General features: G+C 44.7%; 5 protein-coding genes across 8 annotated transcripts in view; 2 read left to right on the top strand and 3 right to left on the bottom strand.

Annotated features, from left to right (window-relative positions):
* Positions 1-6,617, bottom strand: part of KLHL23 (kelch like family member 23) — an 8,734-nt gene extending 2,117 nt beyond the window's left edge. The window contains exons 1-2 of the mRNA XM_074548528.1: positions 1,759-6,617; positions 10-162 (exon numbers count right to left, since the gene is read on the bottom strand). Of these exons, the coding sequence (XP_074404629.1) occupies positions 10-162; positions 1,759-2,971 (1,366 nt within the window). The 5' untranslated portion in view covers positions 2,972-6,617. The remainder of the gene's footprint in view (positions 1-9; positions 163-1,758) is intronic.
* Positions 1-9,357, bottom strand: part of SSB (small RNA binding exonuclease protection factor La) — a 21,993-nt gene extending 12,636 nt beyond the window's left edge. The window contains exon 1 of the mRNA XM_026791621.2: positions 9,237-9,357. The gene's annotated coding sequence lies outside the window, so the exon portion shown is untranslated. The remainder of the gene's footprint in view (positions 1-9,236) is intronic.
* Positions 7,076-16,992, bottom strand: PHOSPHO2 (phosphatase, orphan 2). The gene is made up of 5 exons (XM_074548534.1): positions 16,867-16,992; positions 14,202-14,482; positions 11,965-12,007; positions 9,237-9,357; positions 7,076-8,336 (listed from the first exon to the last, which is right to left on the bottom strand). The coding sequence occupies exons 2-5, from the start codon at positions 14,252-14,254 to the stop codon at positions 7,609-7,611; spliced, it is 945 nt and encodes a 314-aa protein (XP_074404635.1). The 5' UTR covers positions 14,255-14,482; positions 16,867-16,992; the 3' UTR covers positions 7,076-7,608.
* Positions 8,933-17,346, top strand: CFAP210 (cilia and flagella associated protein 210). Of its 2 annotated transcripts, XM_074548529.1 has the most exons (9): positions 8,933-9,062; positions 10,151-10,362; positions 10,608-10,781; positions 10,876-11,072; positions 11,980-12,136; positions 13,033-13,172; positions 13,975-14,167; positions 14,489-14,653; positions 15,150-17,346. In XM_074548529.1, exons 1-9 carry the CDS (start codon positions 9,020-9,022, stop codon positions 15,357-15,359), a joined length of 1,491 nt encoding a protein of 496 aa, XP_074404630.1. In that variant the 5' UTR covers positions 8,933-9,019; the 3' UTR covers positions 15,360-17,346. The 2 variants fall into 2 exon arrangements, with proteins under 2 accessions (XP_074404630.1, XP_074404631.1); XM_074548530.1 differs by lacking the exon at positions 10,608-10,781.
* LOC141730467 (cilia- and flagella- associated protein 210-like) overlaps positions 17,212-17,576 on the top strand; it is an 11,162-nt gene continuing 10,797 nt past the window's right edge. For all 3 annotated transcript variants that reach the window (XR_012581976.1, XR_012581975.1, XM_074548535.1), the window contains exon 1: positions 17,212-17,346. Coding sequence is in view for 1 of the 3 variants with exons in the window: in XM_074548535.1 (XP_074404636.1) it covers positions 17,249-17,346 (98 nt within the window). In the remaining 2 variants the exon portion in view is untranslated. The remainder of the gene's footprint in view (positions 17,347-17,576) is intronic.

A 17,576-nucleotide genomic window follows, 5' to 3' on the forward strand; every position in this document is an offset into this window, starting at 1 on the left:
ATTATTTACCTGGATGTGGACTTGTGGTGACTATGCTCCATTCATTGCTACCTGAATGGTATCTCTGGATTTTATCGTAGGTGCAGCTTCCCCTGTACCCATAGTGACCTCCAGCGACATAGATGACTTCATGCAGGACACAGGCAGTGGCATTTCCAACTCCTGTTCACAGTGTGAAAGTCAAACTGCATTCAGACTGCATGCAATAACCATGGCCTCTTCCATCCACAACTCCATTTCAAATGATTTGTTAATATTTATTAACAGTATATGCTTGCAAGTATTTAACTGAATGTGAATAAAACAGATTTATGAAGATATCAGCAAAAGTCAAGAATGACTAAATAAAATTGCAGTAACCAATATATATGGCACATAATACAACCACCCAATAGTTCCCTGGATTTTTAGACAGTAAGTAAAGTCACACTGTCTCACTGATTTTGGAATAGGCAATTAGTTTCACTGTTTCACTAAGTTAGAGTTGTTAGGTGGCAAGAGCAAAGACAGTGGGAGTTGAGATTGTTCAATGTCTCGGGGTATCTTTTCTGATACTTTTGGTCGTTCTCATGGTATTACTAATTAAGCTATTGTATATACAAGGACACAAACAACGGAGCCATTCTAACACTGTCTTTAGGACAACAACATGAAATAAAGCAAAGGGGGGTCTCAGCATCTTAGTTTCACACTTATAAAAACTGGCAAAACAACTGCATAGAATATGTAACTCATAAGATTAGCATAGCATTTCTACTTTCAAAGGAAATAAAAATAGTAGCAATGTCTGAGGAAAACATACAAACAATGGAGAAAGTTGTAAAGGCCTGCTTTTTTCTTTTACATATACATCCAGAAATTCTCTTGAAAAATATAGTATGTTCATTAACTTACAGTAAATTTTTATATCTAATTATAAATATTTGCATTCATTTATAAAAATGTATGATAAAATGTTTAACTGTAATATTATTGTTACTGTTACAAAATAATCACAGAATAGTCTGAGTTGGAAGGGACCCAGAAAAATCATCAAATCCAACTCTTAAGTGAATGGCACATACAGGGATCAAACCAGTGACCCTGGCATTATTTAGCACCAGGCTCAGACCAACTGAGCTCATCTCAGAGTCAATACCCTTTGGTTAGGCTGTGATTCATACATTTTTAGTAGAGCACTACCTTAGTTGCTAGAAACAGGTATTAGTGCTTTTCATTATCCTCGTACTAAAGATTAAATAAAGGATCCTGAATAGATGAAACACAGAAATAGGAGGGAACTCCATGCAAGAAGTTTTAAATTATGACACCTTTATAAATGACTGCATGGAAAATCATATGTAAAAGTAATAGAGCCCCTTTATTGGAGCTTGCTCTTTGATTGTGTACTGGATGGACGACGCGGGTTTCTGAGGTAAACCCTGAAATCACATCACAACATTGGGCTCTTATCCTGGGTAGTTTTCTGATTTCTTTCTAGTTTGAACAGAAATTTTACTCATGTAAAAGGCAAAATTAAACTGAGACTGCCACTTACTTTTCTACCCGCTGTTCTATGACACAGCCCAATATAGCATTTGGATGGTTATGGTTATTTGGCTAGTGAAGACCTGAACCAAAGCCCACCAACATTAACAGAAAATTCCCATGGATTTCTCTAGATTTTGCATCAAATCCTAAATGTTTCCACGGCACTTAAAAATGGCAAATACAAAAGAATTAACATCGGAGGCAGACCCTATACAAAAGTTTACCTACCTTTGATCATGTTTGCAATGGGAAGCCATTTCTGTATTAAAGGATCATAAAACTCAGCTTCTTGGACTGGAGCTCCCTTTCGGTACCCTCCCAGTGCATAAACGCAGCCACTCAAGGACACGGCGCAGTGGTAATACCTGGCATCGAGCATGGGGCAGCCTTCTGTCCACTCATCTCTCTCGCTGTTATATATCCACACGGTGTCAAGAGCTTCAATGCTCTCTGTTCTGTAACCTCCTGTCACATATATGTCTGGTCCCAAACTGGTGACCCCATAGCTCTCTCTGGTGTGATCTGGCATCTCTGTTCCCTGGACCCATGCATCGGTTAAAGGATCCCAAACATGCACTTCTGATAAGGGATGCCAATAATATCCTCCAATTACATACATGGCTGCTGTGGATCTTCTGGAAAGACCTTTGGGATTGAGGTTCAGGGCATTATATATGAGTGACCTTATCTTACTGTCATTGAGTCGGCATTTTTTTTGCAGGCTTAAAGCTGACCTCAAATATGCATTATCTAAGTCTAATTTGATGCAGCTCAGCACTTCACAGATGTCTTCAATTCTTCCTTCCACGTTGTGTGTCACCCACTTAATGACAGCTTCAATGGCTGCCTCTTCTTTCTGAACATTGAGATTCTCCCTGGAGAGAATATAAGAGAGCTTCTCCTTGCCAATGTCCAGAAACTCCTCCTGCTTCCACACTTCTTCAAACTGCGATAACAAAATCCTTCTGGACTCTTTCTCCAGCTCCGAGCAATCATGATATTCGGCAAAGGAGTGCATCCCAATGCAGTTGTCAGTATCTAAGTGCCTTACCAGAAACTGCTCACAGGCTTTCTTTACTGACAAGAACTGGAGCAGGTCTGCAGCCTGGAGTAGGCTTTGGACATTTCTCTTTGTTATCTGGATCTGTGATGTGTATGCATAATTCACGAGAGCTTCCAGTACGGCATGGCTGAGCCCGGGAAGGCTGATCTGGTTTTTGGATTTTTCTTTCATATCGGCTGTGAACATGGCTTTAAAATAACTGCTGCAGGCTGCCAGGGCAGCTCTGTGGCAGTGGAAGATGACCCCCGAGGCGCACTGCAGGGTGATGTCGGTGAACAGCCCGTCCAGGTAAAACGCCCGGAACGCCTCCAAGAAGCCGGCGGGGTGCGCGGAGTCCCTGTAGAGGTACGCGTACTCCTCCTGCCCGGCCGCGGCCATCGCCGCTTTGTCCGCGCAGCCCGGCCGCGCTCCGGCTGCGGACCCGCCCGGCACACGGGGGCTCCCAGCCCGCGGCGGCCCCTGACCGTCTTTGGAAGCGCCGCTGCCGGAGGGAGCAGCGGGGCCGCAGCCGCAGCTCCTATTTTGGTGTCCCGGCCGGCCCCCCCGCCAGGCACCCCTCAGCCAGGCCGGCGCGCCCCGGCGCCCAGCCCGGCCCCCGCTCGCCTCCGAAGGGTCCGGCCCGAGCCGCTGCCGCCGCCGTCCCGGCGCTCCCCACCCCGGGGCAGGGGTTAAAGGCTGTCAGCAGTGGTGACAGAAGGCCCGGCCGTGTTAGGGACAGGAGCAGATGCCTGGGGAGCGTCACCAGCTCGGTGTCACTCAGCCACACAACAAAGCGAGGGGGCTCGGCCGCCGCTGTCAGCGACCTAAAGCCGCCTCTCGCAGGGCGCCCCGCGCTCCCAGGGCGCTTGGAGGAGCGATACTGGGAAGAGCAGCAAGCTCCGAGGGCTCCCCCATTACCGGAGAGCAGCCACAGCTCTCCCCAAACTCCTGAATCTGGCAGGGTGAAAAGGACAGTAACAAATTATGCCCACAAAGATTCCAACTATAAGTAAATTTTTTAGGAAGAAGGGTGTATTGGCTTTTAAAACTCCTGAAAATGTGATTCACAATTTAAGAAGGTTTGGGTTTTTTTCTGCTAGCTACACATTTTCTTTATTTGAAACACAGCATCCTCCGGGTTCAAGCAGCTGTGGGCTCTCCATCTGCAGCAGGGTTCAGATTCTTTGCACCCAGCAGCCAGGCTCTCCCTGCCCTACCAGAGCAGGGAGATTGAAAGAACTGCCAGTAATTTCTTCAACCAAAAGGAGGCGAATATTATTATTAGCTAAGTGCCAGTAATACCCAAAAGGAGAAATTTTGATAGTTCCCACTCAACACAGATGAAAAAGCATCATATTTTTCTTTTAATTACTGGTGGTATTTCTGCCACAAAGCAGAAGTATGAACTAAGGAAATCCAGACAGGAAAGTGTAAATGGTTGTACTCCTCTGCCATCCTTCCTCCCATGCTAGCCCTGCACCAGGATTCAAAGGGTCAGTAATATGAGACAAAATGATCCAAACAAACAAAAAAACCCACAAAACCAAAACTTCCCCATACCCACACACATCTATGCCTTTTTTTTCAACCCCTCTGGGTGCATTGTTAGCCCAGAGAACTGGAGTTTGTAGTGTAACCCAGTAATTACAACAGCTCTGCTGTCTGACATGGGCCTGTCCCTCAGCTACATTACTCCATTTCTTTAGCCAGAAAATTCTCTTTTGCAGCCCTAAGTCTTTGTACACCCCCATGCCAACAGCTTTGTTTTCCATTTCATCGCTTCCTATGGACAAGCAGGAACTTCTTTGAAGTCTTGGCTATTGCACTAGCACACAATTCTAAGGCTAAGTACTCACACAGTCATGGTGTATGACAGCACACTTGCTAGCATACAGAACCTTCCCCATACAGATATGACTTCTGTTAGGCTTTTTTTTTCATAACATTTTTCCCTAAGTCATCTCCCTCCCAGAGAGCAAGTCAGGAGGTCAGCAACACTCAGTACTGAGTACTGAACATGCATCCCCCTTCAAGGAGCTTTTCCCTTTCTTTTGGCCAGGCTCCCAGCTTCACTCTTTAGAGATACTCATCTCCCCTCCATTGTAACCAAACGTGGAAAATTTTGGTAATTGTGGTGCTTCAGAAAAATCCTCACTTCTTTTAAGTGGGAAAAAAAAAAACCCAAACAAGACCCAATTAATAGCTTAATGGTCTGCCTACTGGAATTGAAAAATTTCTTCTGTCTCCAACATGCACTTTGTCTGGCAAATATCATCAGCTCTACCCTCTACTTGAAGTGATTATAACATAATTCCTAATATCTCATGTACTCTGCTTAATCTACTCTCAACTCCTGCTTCAGCACTTTAATCAAAGCCACAGAAAAATCCTTTTTTGAGGATGAAAAACAATTTCTCACCCAATATCTCACTCTCACAGCAAATTACAGGGTAGGTCCCTTAAGGCTAAAACAACAATAGTTAGTGTAAGTGGAAGAAAAAGCTGAGTAATCACTGATATACTACTTTTTGTTTGTTTTTAAGCAAGCTGTAACCAAGATCTGTGGACAAACTGAAAGCAATCTGGTCCATAACTAAGTTCTGAAAAATACAGACGAGATCAGCACAGAATCTGGAACACTCAGTAGCACATCTAGAATTAAGGAAACACACAACTATCCTGGTTTTGGCTGGGATAGAGTTAATTTCCTTCTTAGTCGCTGGTTAGTGCTGTTGCGGATTTCCCATGGCAATCATGTTGATGACACTCTGTTGTTTTGGTTGTTGCTAAGTGGTGCTTACCCACAGTCAGGGACTTTTCAGTTTCCCATGCCCTGTCAGGGAGAAGCTGCACGAGGAGCTGGGGGAGCAGGGCCAGGAGAGCCGGCCTGGCCAGGCCAAAGGGAAATTCCACAGCACGGAGGGCACTGCCAGCACAGAAACTGGGGGAGTCGGCTGGGAGGGGCCCATCAGTGCTCAGGGTGGGCTGGGCAGCCATCACAGGGTGGGGAGCAGTGTATTATACACCACTTGTTTCTCCTGGACCTCATTCCTTTCTCTCTCCTTTTCATTACAATTATAGTAATTCAAGTACTACTATATTTTATTTTGTTTCAATTATTAAATTGTTCTCATCTCAATTCATGAGGTTTAATTTTTTTCCCCAATTCTCCTACTCACCCAGTGAGGGATTGGAGTGCACAAGCTGCTCTATTTAGTTGCCAGCTGGTGTCAAACAATGGCAACAACTTAAAAGCCCATGTAATATATGAAACTGCCTTTTGCAACAGCCATTACCATTCTTTTGTATGACCTGTAAACCAGACAACTTAAACCTGCCACAGCCTGAGACCCACCAGTCCTTAGATGTCTTTGTGCCCTTGAGTAAAACAATAGGCCAAGATCCCAAATATGAACATCTCAGACACTTACCAAATATCCATCACTAAAGGCAGGCTCCTGAGAACTGAAGTATATTACTTTGGACATCTTAGGCAACAGAGTGTTCAAAGCAACCTTCTACAATACAGTAAAATAGGTGAGGCAAGGAAAGAAGTGCACAAGGGAAAGTTATGTAAACCAGCAGCCTGAAAACGGGCAAGACCACTCAAAAATCTTCAATTAAGGAAAAAGAAGGTAGTGACATCATGAAATGTTGATAAGAAAATGAGAATAACATTGCACAGAAAACAAAAGAAGACAGATACAGCAACTGCAGGCTGCTGAGCTACTCCTCAGAGATCTGCAACTGAGGTACTGTGAAAGTTGGCCTAATCTCTCAGTTATTAAAGCACTTAAGCTAAATATGACCTCAGTTTAATAGCAGACTACATCAGCATTTTGAACCTTTTCTGAGATATAAGAATAAAAACATTTGGCAGGAAAACACATTATTTAAGTTTAATGAGACTTACCTTTAGTACCTTTACATGCACCAACACTTGGGGCTCATCTCACTGTCAGTGGTAAAGACTGCATGGTGACAAACAATTCTTTAGAACTACTTAGACAGAACAATCTGTTTAAAAGTTAAAATGGATATCAATCTGTTTAAAAGTTAAAATGGATATTGATGCTTCCTTCCAGACTGTAAGAGATTGTGGTATAGATATAAATGAGAATGAATAGGTAAAATCAGTGTATACTGTATATGTATGTTCCATTCTGTGAGCCTGTGCACTGCAGCAGCAACCAAGGAGGAAAAAAGGTTCTGGCTGGCTCCGAGCTGCCAGCATGGAAGATCAAAGCAGTGCCAGCTCTGTACAGAGGCAGTAGCACTGTCAGGGAAGTAGGCAGAATGGGAGAAAGACTTTTCTTTAAACAAAAAAGCAACATCCTTACAGCTTTCCAGAGGAAAAAGGGTCTGACCAGCCAAAGGCTGACACCTACACTTGTGTCTACTCTCTCCAGGCCTGATGAAACACAGACCAGCAGAATACATGACACAAATCAGTTGTGCTGCATTTGTCAGTGACCGCAACTTTTATTGTCTTTACAATACAAGATAATACAAAATATTAAAAAGTAATTTTGTTTGGTAAAATAATTGATTGAAAATATAAATGCATCTTTGGATTAAACACGATTACAAGCAAATAACTTGCCATGAGATCAGAGAAGTATAAAAGCCAACAGCTCTAGAACCATGCTCCTGGCACCTAATGTTTTCTGATAAAGAATTTAATTCTTTTCAAGAGGAATCCTACTCCTTCCCCTAAGTGTGTGAGATTGCAAGTATATATCAGCTATGTACTTGTAAAGGGTTGGAGGGGAGGGAATAGCCAAAAACTAATGAACAAGTCTGTCCCAACACCCCATCTCCACTTATATTGGAATCTGTACTGTGTTAGAAGGCCTTTTTTACTGCACTTTCCTATTATCACCAGCATTGAACATAAACAGTTTTATGTTGTGGTTAAAAACCCCATAATTTCAGATAATAGTCCAATTATACAATTTTGAGCTTTTATACACATGTAGTTTTTCTCTCCCAACAAGCTAAAATGTAACTGCATCAGTTTCCTTTTATCATTTGAATCATTCCTTTATAAGTGATTTCAGGTAAGACATAATGTCGATTGCAGATGACCAAACCAGAACAGAACACTGTACAGGACTGAGACTTTGGGCCAGCTGAGAAATCCTTTTCTCCAAGGTATACCCCTGCCTGGGCATAGCAATATCATTCTTCTTCAAAAACATTACTGGACATAAGTCATTCCCACCATCACCTATATATATAATTTGTGTATAACTCACTCCGCGCTCCAACTGTTTGTCTAGAAATTCTTTTAAAACTTTCCTTTTGCAAAGGTTTTTAGGGCACTTTGTACAATGGTGAGCATGGAAGTGCTGTACAGTAAGATAGCCAGTACTGCTGAATGCTGCAGGGTTTGTAAACACTTCATCAAACACTTTATGGAAGTCAGCAGCTTTCAAAATCCAGTCAATAAATACTGTATTAGAATCTGAAACAATTATACAATCAAACAACTCCTTGTTCTCGCCAATAAATCCCAGAAGATCGATCATTCCTGCAGTGAAAGGAATTGTTGTCATAGTTCTTTTCATCTCATCTTCTTTGACACCATTGTCTCCCAGGTAGACAAAGACTCTACCCATATATTCTGTCCAATGTCCCTGCTGGTAAGAGTTTCTTAATCCATTAGGAAGTTTTCTTTCAGGAGCACATTTCACAATCCAGGTGTCACTATTTTCATCTATGATTGTATGGTCAAAATCAAAAACCAACAGAAATTTCATAGCTGTGAGAAAATAAGTTTCCAAAACAAACAAAAAAGAAAATTACTTATATAAACAGAAGTACTATATTTCTACCCTGACCTTGTGCTTAGAAGAGAAAAATTCTGGAAGAAAATATCGGAACAAAATAAACTATTTATGGCCACTACCGTGATGGGAAGTTGTGCTGTAGCTAAAAATGTAATTTGTAAATGCCAAAGTTCAGTGCCCAACTTCTGTTTAAAATAGTAATTGTGACAATATCTAACTCATACTTACTACCACTTGCTAACACAGCACCAATCTTCCTGTACTGACATACCATCAGTTTGAGCAGACACTAATTTCTCCATCAACAATCGCCAAAGCAACCGAACAGCGATTCTCCTGGCAAAATGCCTCAATAGGTAACGTTAAGTTTCAAATAGGTAACGATCACCGTCTGTTGGAACAGACGGAACCTGTTCGAGCCTTCAACGAGGCCGCGCTAAATCAAGGCAGCCAGCGGAACGAAACGCGGCCCTTAGTGGAGCCGAACCTGCCGGCCCCGCCCGCACTCGGCAGAGCGGCCTGGCCGGGGCCGCAGCCGCGGGAGCAGCGCCCGGCGCCGCGGCCCGGCCCGTGAGGGAAACGGGCCCCGCCCCCGCGCGCCGTCACGTGACCGCGCGCCGCCGGTCGCCCGGCAACGGCGCCGCGGCCCGGGAAGATGGCGGCGGCAGCGGCGGGGCGGCGGCGGCGGCGCGGGGCCCGTGAGTGGGACTGCCCCGCGGGCAGCGGGAGCCGGCGGGAGGGCAGGGCCGAGCCCGCGGCCGCACGGCTCCGGGAGGCGGCAGGGGTGCCCAGCGGGACTTCCCCAAAGCTCCCCCGGCTGCAGACGGCAAGAGGGGCTGTTCCTCCCTAGGAACGCAGTGGAGAGAACTGACCTGAACGCAGCGCAGGTCCAGTAACCTCCAGGGGCAGCGGCTCGGGAAGAACGAGGGGCTGGCAGAGTGCTGCCTGCGGGGCGCATCGGTGCGCCTTTACTTCTGCTGAGGCTGTCTCCACCTAGGACAGAGGGAGAGGATCAGGTCCGATGCCTGCCGGGAGACTGATCAGCAACGGCATCTGGAAAACAGAGTTTGACACCGGTGTCACTCCAAGAGAAAACCTCCTTACCTTTCACATATGGCCTGTCAGTCTGCTGCAAATCACACAATTTCTACAGAACATCACCCTGTACAGAGTGCCACTCCCTTCAAAACGGGTGGTGACACTTGAGAGAGCATTTCACAAAACCTAGACATCAACTAGAAAAGCTGCATTTACACCTTCACACGTGTATGTGAGCCTAATGCAACAAAAAGAATCCTAGTCTTGCCAAGAAATCAAAAACTTCTACGACAGAACTATTTCAGTAAATATGATGAGTGTGCAGGACATGGAAGTAAGGCACAGTCTGCGCTCAAACTGCTGCCTCATCCAGCCAGCAGAATGGCTTTACCAATATTCCTCTTTTCATATTGGGAATGGTCTCTGCTCCCTGCTGTTCTAAGAATCATGCCCAAGTACTGCCTGGGAAGTGTGTTACTACAAGCCAAGCCCACACATGCACACAAACAGGCAAGGGCACGTACAAACAGTCCAGGCAGTCGGTGCCCATCCAAGTACATGCACTGCTCTTAGGCAGACTACAGATACAGACACCCTGTCTTAGCTCTGGTGTTTGGGATGGGGGACTAAGTAACAGTAAGGATAACTTAGTATTGTTACCAGGTCAGCATTCAAATTCTGATACACATTTGACTGTTGGATTTTCTGGTATCAAGTAACCTTCGTATTTTATGCTCCCTCTGCACAGCACATCATTGGAAAGAAAAGGATGTTCTAGATGAGTTTTTCCTTCGAAAAGAAAGAGATCTTCGCCAGGTCATTGTATTGCCAAAAGCACAATGGGAAAGGATTCAGGGCTGCATTAGAAAAGCACCATACACTGATGAGAAAAAAGAACAGGAAGAGGTAGACTTGGACTCCAAAGATGCTGGAAAAGAAGACGCACGCAATGCCACTCTGGTAAGTACAAGATACAGTTGTAAACAAGTTGCTTTTGTATATACAAAACCACACATAGTAACATTTCTAGCTATACTCCCTTTGTTTAACATTTGCTTTTGAATATGTATTTCAGCTAAATGCCATTTAAATATGTTTAACATCTAACTTAAATAAACATTTGTACTTTTTTACTTAAAGCTAAAACGTAAAGTAAAAAAAATTCCAAAATTTAAGTGTGATTTTTAATTTTGTCTGCGCTGTAGAACCTGATAAAACAGAAACTTCAAGCCAAAAAATTACGTGAAGAAAAGGAAGAGGAAGAAAGAAAGTTACTTGATTTGGAAGAAGCAAAGTTCCAAGCAGCAAAACGGAAGGAGGTTATTGATCGTGCAAAAACCTACCTATTTTATCAGGATGACAGAATGAGACAGTTCCATGTCTGTTGACAACACTTATATTTTACATTGAAATTGTACTGAATGTCTCTAAAGACTTCTGAACATAAAAATGACTCTAAATGTTCTCTTGCAGAGTGCACTTCTACTTACTAAGGTCCTAAACGAAAGAGATGCTCAAGTTGAATTTCTAAAGTCAAGATTAGTTGATACCAAAAAGAAGGACTATGAAGAAGAGCAACGTCGATTTAAAGAATACATTCTCAGTGAGCAAGAAAAAGCACATCAGCATTATATGAATAAACAGGCACTATGGAAAGATCAGTTACAACAGTAAGTAATCATTAAAAGCAACCCTACTTCATTATTTACTTAAAATCTTCTCAAAACACATTCTATGAGGTTTTAACAAAAACTTGCTAATAGTTTCACAAATGCCATTATTTTAAAAGAAGATCACAGAAGATCTTGCCCAAAAGGGAAAAGCTGTATGCATTTTTAGTTGCCAATAGTCTGTATGCAAAATTGCCTCTTGGAAGCATCAGCAGGTTTTAGTCAAATCACTGTTCAAATGTTGTTAATGAAATTTAAGAGTACTTTACTCAGTTTTTGTTCCAGACAAGGAAAAGTTTAAATTAGATTTTCCATTTACCCATAATGAGCTTCCAGACTGCACAACAAGAGAAGGCATTACTGTAATTTCTAATCCTTCTCTCAGGTTTTCTGTAACTCTTATGGAGCGGTCCTCAGTGGTATTTATAGGACTGGCCCTGGAGATCTGATAAAAGGAACCGAATTTCCCAAGGCAGAGAAAGGGTTCAAAGTCTGGTCTTACATATTCCAGGCACAATACATAGATCCTTGCAGAACTTAGTACAGAACATTACCAGTTTAAGCTGCTGCCCACGTGCCCAGAAGAAACACAGGTATGGTGGGTCATACTGGGGAAATCTTGTTCTCCAAGGATGCTGCAGATACAGGCCAGAGCATTGCCAGTGCAGTGGTGCTAATAAGTCATCCAGCTAAAACTTCTCACCACGACACTGCAAACTGTGAGCATGCCATGTAGCTCATTTCTGACCAGGGTTACCATTACCAACAATCATGCTGTTATTCACCTCTGATATTCTACCTACCTTCAACTCACAGTATCACATTCTTCACTGCAAGGTACCTATGGTCGTGCAGCTCATTACTTCATGCAGTTCCTAGACAATTTATTCACCTTTGTCTGATTCAGAATAAAGGAGCGTGAGCATCTGGCAGATCTGGCCAAAGAGGAAAGAAAAAGAGAAGAGGAAGAATTACAGAGATCAGTCCAACTGTACCAACTGGAAACTCAGAGACAAAAAGAAAAGGAACACGAGGAAAAACTTGCACGCCGGAAGCTGTATCATGTAAGTAGCAGGAAAGCAGACAGTTCAAAACGTGCATTTCACCTTGGCTGTGATGGTTGGACTCAGCCCACAAATAAAGGGATCTACTGGCAACAGGGTCTTTGCTGACAGCTTTAGGAGCCTGGGATCAAATGCCTACCCTGCCAGTTGCAGGCCATTTCTTTCCTCTGTGCTTTTGAGAAAGACCTCTTGGAGGCCCCTCCTTTCTGGTGTCTGAAGATGCTTTAATTGGTCTATGGTTAAAGATTTGGCTGTAGACACTGAATGTATCTTTTTAATTTGATTTGATATTTATGATTGCAGAGGTTTAGGGATTTAGTCAAGACTTGCTGCCATCTCATTTCATCTTTAAAGGCATGCTTCTAAGGTACAAACAAGAACTGCCTCAGAGCAGTTCTGGCCAGCATGCAAAAGACAGTTGTTTTTTTACATAAAAGTATAGAAAACTCTGTTGTGCTTTGGATTAAGCTCTTAGACAGGGGTAGTTTTGGATGAGGTGGGGCAGGAGCAGAATGATCTGTGTGGGTGGTGGTTGGACCATCCCTCTGCCCATGTGTGTCAGTGGGAGCATGGACAAGGCTCTCTGCATTGCACAGCAATTTGTTTGTGTGATGCACCAGAGAAGCAGCCGTTTGATGCTCAGTCTGTTTGATGCTCAATTCCATTCCCCACCCTCACATTGCCTCCTCTTGATGCATGTTGGAATAGGGAGGCAGAAGGAAGTGGAAGTATTCCTTTCTTGTCTTCTCTCTCCTTTCCTGAGGATCCCTTTTCTCTCTTCTGTTTTTGAAAGAAACTTGAGGAGGGGGAACAGGGAGTGATTCCTGTAAGCTGCCACCCAAGGTGCAGATATTCCAAACATCATCTGTTACATCAGGACCATTTTGCCCATACAGGCGTATCTAAATGACCAGAAAATAATCAAAGCAATAGAGGAACAAAACCAAATGGAAGAAGATGAGCGGATCAAAGCTCATTTCAAAGCAAAGGAAATTATTGCCCAGATGAGAAAAAAGAAAGAAGCTGAAATGCGTAGGTAGGTGTAATGCTAGAGTATAAATCATAAATGATCTAAAAATTATACTGTAGTTGTTTTCAGATCACTTACACTAATGAATCAACAGTTATTCTAACACCTCTACTCATGGGGCAAACAGGGAATTCAGGAGAAAAAGGAAATTTTTTCACAGGTTCCTTAGTAAGAATGTCAGGGAGCAATCTCACCTTTCAAAGTACAGAGGCTTATGAAAGTGCAAAGCCTTGCACCAGTGTATTGTGAAGAGTGATTTTCATATGGCCTGCCAAATCTCCACCTCCTCAACAATTAAGACAATTAAGATACTTGATGAAAATATTTTTGAGTATAAGCTATTATTCTCTGAGTCAGCTCAAGAAAAATTATTTGACTTCTCAACAAGGCCCAAATATTAATTAACAACATCATTTTCTTAAGGGGAGATATTTTATCAGTTTAACATTAAGGGTACCACGTTATGATACCATTGAGTCAATCTAAGAGTTTTCTTCCCTTCCTGCTTCTGGCCAACATTCCCCTCCTGCTGGGAAGCTGCTTGCTGGAATCCTTACTGAGTGATGCAGCTCATTACTGCAACAGAAACTAGTGATACAAGAACACTGGGAACATTTATTTGCTAAAGCAGATAGTATAAAAATAAACCAAACAGGAGGAACAGGAGGAGATCACGAGTTGGGTGAGTGGGCCAGCCTGTGTGTTCAAGAGGACAGAACTCTAGAGCCAGAATTGCTGAGTTTGGTAGCTTCAGGTAGACCCAGATGTGTTGCCCTGGTATGTTATGGAAGCTCATGTTCTTCTGCAGACAAGTACAGGAACAACGGGACAAAATCATCAGTCAATTAGCTGAACAAATGAGTGAGGCATTAAGGAAGGAAGATGGTCGACTGGCTAGAGATGCTGCAAGAAAAGAAGCTGAAGAAGAAAAAAAACGCAAAGAGAAAGAAGCAAAACAAAAGGCTGCCCTTCAATCTATTACTGAACACAGAGCCACTGAGGTAAGAAACTTGGGCTGATCTGACTTCTGCTTACCCCAGGTGAGGAGCCTGGCCCAGACCACAGCTGCTGACTCTGGTGCCAAGCATCAGCAGGCTTCAGCAAGTCTGCTGCCACCTTTCCTGGAGTCCCCTCTCCCTTTCCCCCTTCTGTGTTGGGTACACCTCTGCCAGGGCTGCTGGAAACCCTGGCCTTGGGCACTGGGCAGCCACAGTGTCCGTGCTGATCGGAGCGCTCATTCAGGGCTGCTTCTGCACGGAGATACAACTTCCAGCTGAGCAGGCCAGCTCCTTGTTAACTCCTGTGTGTTTTGTGAACTGCAGATGAAGTTGAAAGAGGAAAAGGAGAGACAGGAGAAAGAAGAGGCTGAAAAAGAACGTGATAGGTTAATGGAAGAAGACCGCATCCAACTGGAAATGGAAAACAAAAGAAAACATGGACGAGATGAGGCAAACAGAGAAGTACAGAAAATTCACCTCCAGCAAATGGTAAATAGAAAGCTTCAGAAAGAAGCTTGCACCTAAACCAATACACTAGCTCCTGCTAAGAGAAAGAGAAGAAGTTTGCTGCTTTGTTTGGATTTTATTGTTTGTTGGGTTGTTTTTAATCACGTGTGCTCGGCATATGCTGGTGTTGGAGACCAGCCTCCTCAGAGCATTGCTGCAAATCAAGGCTGGTTTGCAAGGACAGATCACATCCTGTCCTGTGCCATTAGGACATTTTTTCCACCATGCACTGCTGTCCTCCTGTATCTTCTGGGCAGGTCACCAAAGAGCAGCAGCTAATGCTGATGTTCACTCAGCTATTCAATGCACTCTTTCTGGGGAGATAAGGCAGGGGAGAGAAGTGGGGAGGGATGATAAGTGCCAAGTTTCAGCTAAGGATGCCACAGACCTTCTGTAAGCTTTTACCCTCTCTCAGCTCTACAGGATGGTGATGTTAAGAACAAAATACTAAGCTTTGTTATTCCCTTTTCTTCATCAGGCTGAAAAGCAGGCAAGAAAAGAGCAGGAAAAGCAAGCAGACTTGGACTACAATGCTCAGAGAGAGGCTATTGCACTTTATAAAGAGCAAGAGTTTCAGAAATATGCAAAGGAATTAATTGAAACAGAATCCAAGACGACACATCATCTTTATCCTCTTCTCAAAGTATGTGAAAATGGAAGAGGACTTGGACATAGGCCATTTTTCTGAGAGAAGAAGAAATAAATACTAGTTTCCAAACATATAATTCTATGTTGGGACCCAGTTACCTTGTTGTAACTGTAGTGCTGCTCAAGAAACAAAAAAATGAAGCAATGTTTTTGTTTAAAAAAGTTTTTTAAACTGTCCACCAAGGAAAGGCAGAAGCCATTTTCAAGTTAAATAAATGTTTTTCAACCATACAGGCAGAGTTAACTGTAAATTATTTATATCAAATACATACCATGAATCTAGACTTCCACTTGAAAAAATAAAAGATTGCCATATAACTGGTTATATTCAAACATCCCCAACCTATTTCATGAATGTTAGTTTACTAAACTTGAGACAGGAATTCATATTATATAATTGTCACTGTAAGCCATTCCAGCCAAAAGCTCACTACTTCTGTTATATTTTTAATATTCATTGATCTAAAAATTCACTGTCCCAGGTTACAACACAAGGGACAAAAAAAAAGAGAACATATGTTAAAGTTAGAACAGCTAGGGTGCGCAGTTTTGGTAGTATTTTGCAACTATGTCTGAAAAACAAATGTCATGCTATAAATCAGTTTTATTACATGAAAATATTAATGTAAATTGATTCCAGCCCTTAAAAAGTCACCAAAGAGACAAATAGGTCCCAATAGCTGTAAATAGGGCCTACAAAATCAGCACATTAACAGGACACAACATAGTTGGGCTGTTCCTTCAAAAAGACTAACAGCAATTCAGACTGTAAACAGATGTGATCTAAAATTGTCTCTCAGATTCCTCAGCAATTTTACTCACCAACACCCAAGCCACAGATACATTTCCCTCCTTAAGCTTAGGTTTCTTTCATTTCCTTGCCTTGGAAATTAGGGATTCCTGCAATGACTTCCTCCACCAGGACCCTGGCCTTTAAACAGGGTATCCCTCTAGCCTGGTGTCCGCTGGAAGCAAAGCCCAAGAAACCTGAAACTTTGCTTTGTTGCACCCCACAGCTGCCAGTCTCTGCTGGCCAGACCAGAAATAATACATGTCCTTCAAAAAATCCAAAAAAGGACTTTTGCCAATATTTTAGTTTTGAACGTGGGTCTTTGGTGTGTCCTCAAGTTTCTTGGCCTATCTGCCGAAAGCAGCCAGGCCTTGGAAAAAGCACAGGGCTTCGAGGAAGATGCGAGCCCATCCTGGAGGCACGGTACCTCCAGGGAGCTGAGGGCCAAGCCGAACTGGCGGTACGTCCCTACACTGTGCAAACCCGGCTGTAAGGGCGGTGCTATCCTTCCCGGGGGCAGCAGTCAGCGCCTCGACAAGTCTCCCAGGCAAGGCAAGGGGTGAATCCCCGGAAGGAGAAGGAGGCCCGACCTCCTCATCCCGCTCCCAGAGGGCCCCGGCAACAGGCAGGCCTGGCGGGGCGAAGGTTCTTGTGAGGCGCGGCAGCGCACGGAGCCCGGCCGAGCGCCACGGCCCCGGCTCCGGGGAACCGGCAGGAGCAGAAGGACAGAGGCGGAGGCGCCATTTCAGCCTCTTACCGGGTACGGACGCTCCGCAGGGAAACGAGATGTTCAGGAACCGGCTTCGGAGAAGGGTCCGGCCTCCGAGGCTGGGGGATGGCTGGGGGACGGCTTCCTCCCCGCCCCTCCCTCCGTGTGTGACGGACCGGCCGCTGCCCGCCCGCAGCTCTCCGGGGCGGGGCTGGGCGGGGCGCGGTGCCGCTCTATCTATCGCGACACAGCGGCCACCGCCCACTCAGGCGCCATTCCAGTCTCGGCGCCGGAACGCTTCCGCGGCCATCGCCTTTGAGCGGGGCGAGAGAGGGAGCCCCCATTTCCCAGAAACAGAGCCGTCGGTGAGGATCCCTGCTTCGCCTTCGGCAGGCGTTCCGTGTGCACGAGGCGGCGAAGAAGGCCGGCGATGGACCGCGATGGGCCGGACGCCATTCGGCAGGAGGCAGAGGTGGAGCGTGGCCGCTACCTGAGCCGCCGCGCCGTGGCCCAGGAGCAGCTGGCGCAGTGAGTCCGGCGGCGGGGCCCGGGAGCGGGGCGAGAGGCTTTGGGTTAAAACCTCACCGCGGCAGGCCCGGCCCGGGCGGGTCCCGGCGGCACGGCCCGCCGAAAGGGGCGGCTCTTGGGCGCTAACCCGCGTTTCGTGCCCGGGGCTCCGTGACTCACTGCTTTTCAACGAGGGTTTTAGATCATCCTCACCTCGTGGTCTGACTGACCTTTCCCCACCCTCTGTAATT

This window comes from Zonotrichia albicollis, chromosome 10 (assembly GCF_047830755.1).
Source record: "Zonotrichia albicollis isolate bZonAlb1 chromosome 10, bZonAlb1.hap1, whole genome shotgun sequence".
Lineage (NCBI taxonomy): Eukaryota > Metazoa > Chordata > Aves > Passeriformes > Passerellidae > Zonotrichia > Zonotrichia albicollis.

What these genes read in the sequence shown, in the direction of transcription:
- CFAP210 (XM_074548529.1), top strand. Translation starts at nt 9,020, where the DNA reads ATGGCGGCGGCAGCGGCGGGGCGGCGGCGGCGGCGCGGGGCCC. An exon ending in ACAGAATGAGACAGTTCCAT is followed by an intron (nt 10,782 to 10,875) that starts GTCTGTTGACAA and finishes GTTCTCTTGCAG; the next exon opens with AGTGCACTTCTACTTACTAA. An exon ending in CACGCCGGAAGCTGTATCAT is followed by an intron (nt 12,137 to 13,032) that starts GTAAGTAGCAGG and finishes TTGCCCATACAG; the next exon opens with GCGTATCTAAATGACCAGAA.
- PHOSPHO2 (XM_074548534.1), bottom strand. Translation starts at nt 14,254, where the DNA reads ATGCTTGGCACCAGAGTCAGCAGCTGTGGTCTGGGCCAGGCTCCTCAC. An exon ending in GGCCAGGCTCCTCACCTGGG is followed by an intron (nt 12,008 to 14,201) that starts GTAAGCAGAAGT and finishes CTCTTTGGCCAG; the next exon opens with ATCTGCCAGATGCTCACGCT. An exon ending in TGGACCTGCGCTGCGTTCAG is followed by an intron (nt 8,337 to 9,236) that starts GTCAGTTCTCTC and finishes ATTTTCTCACAG; the next exon opens with CTATGAAATTTCTGTTGGTT.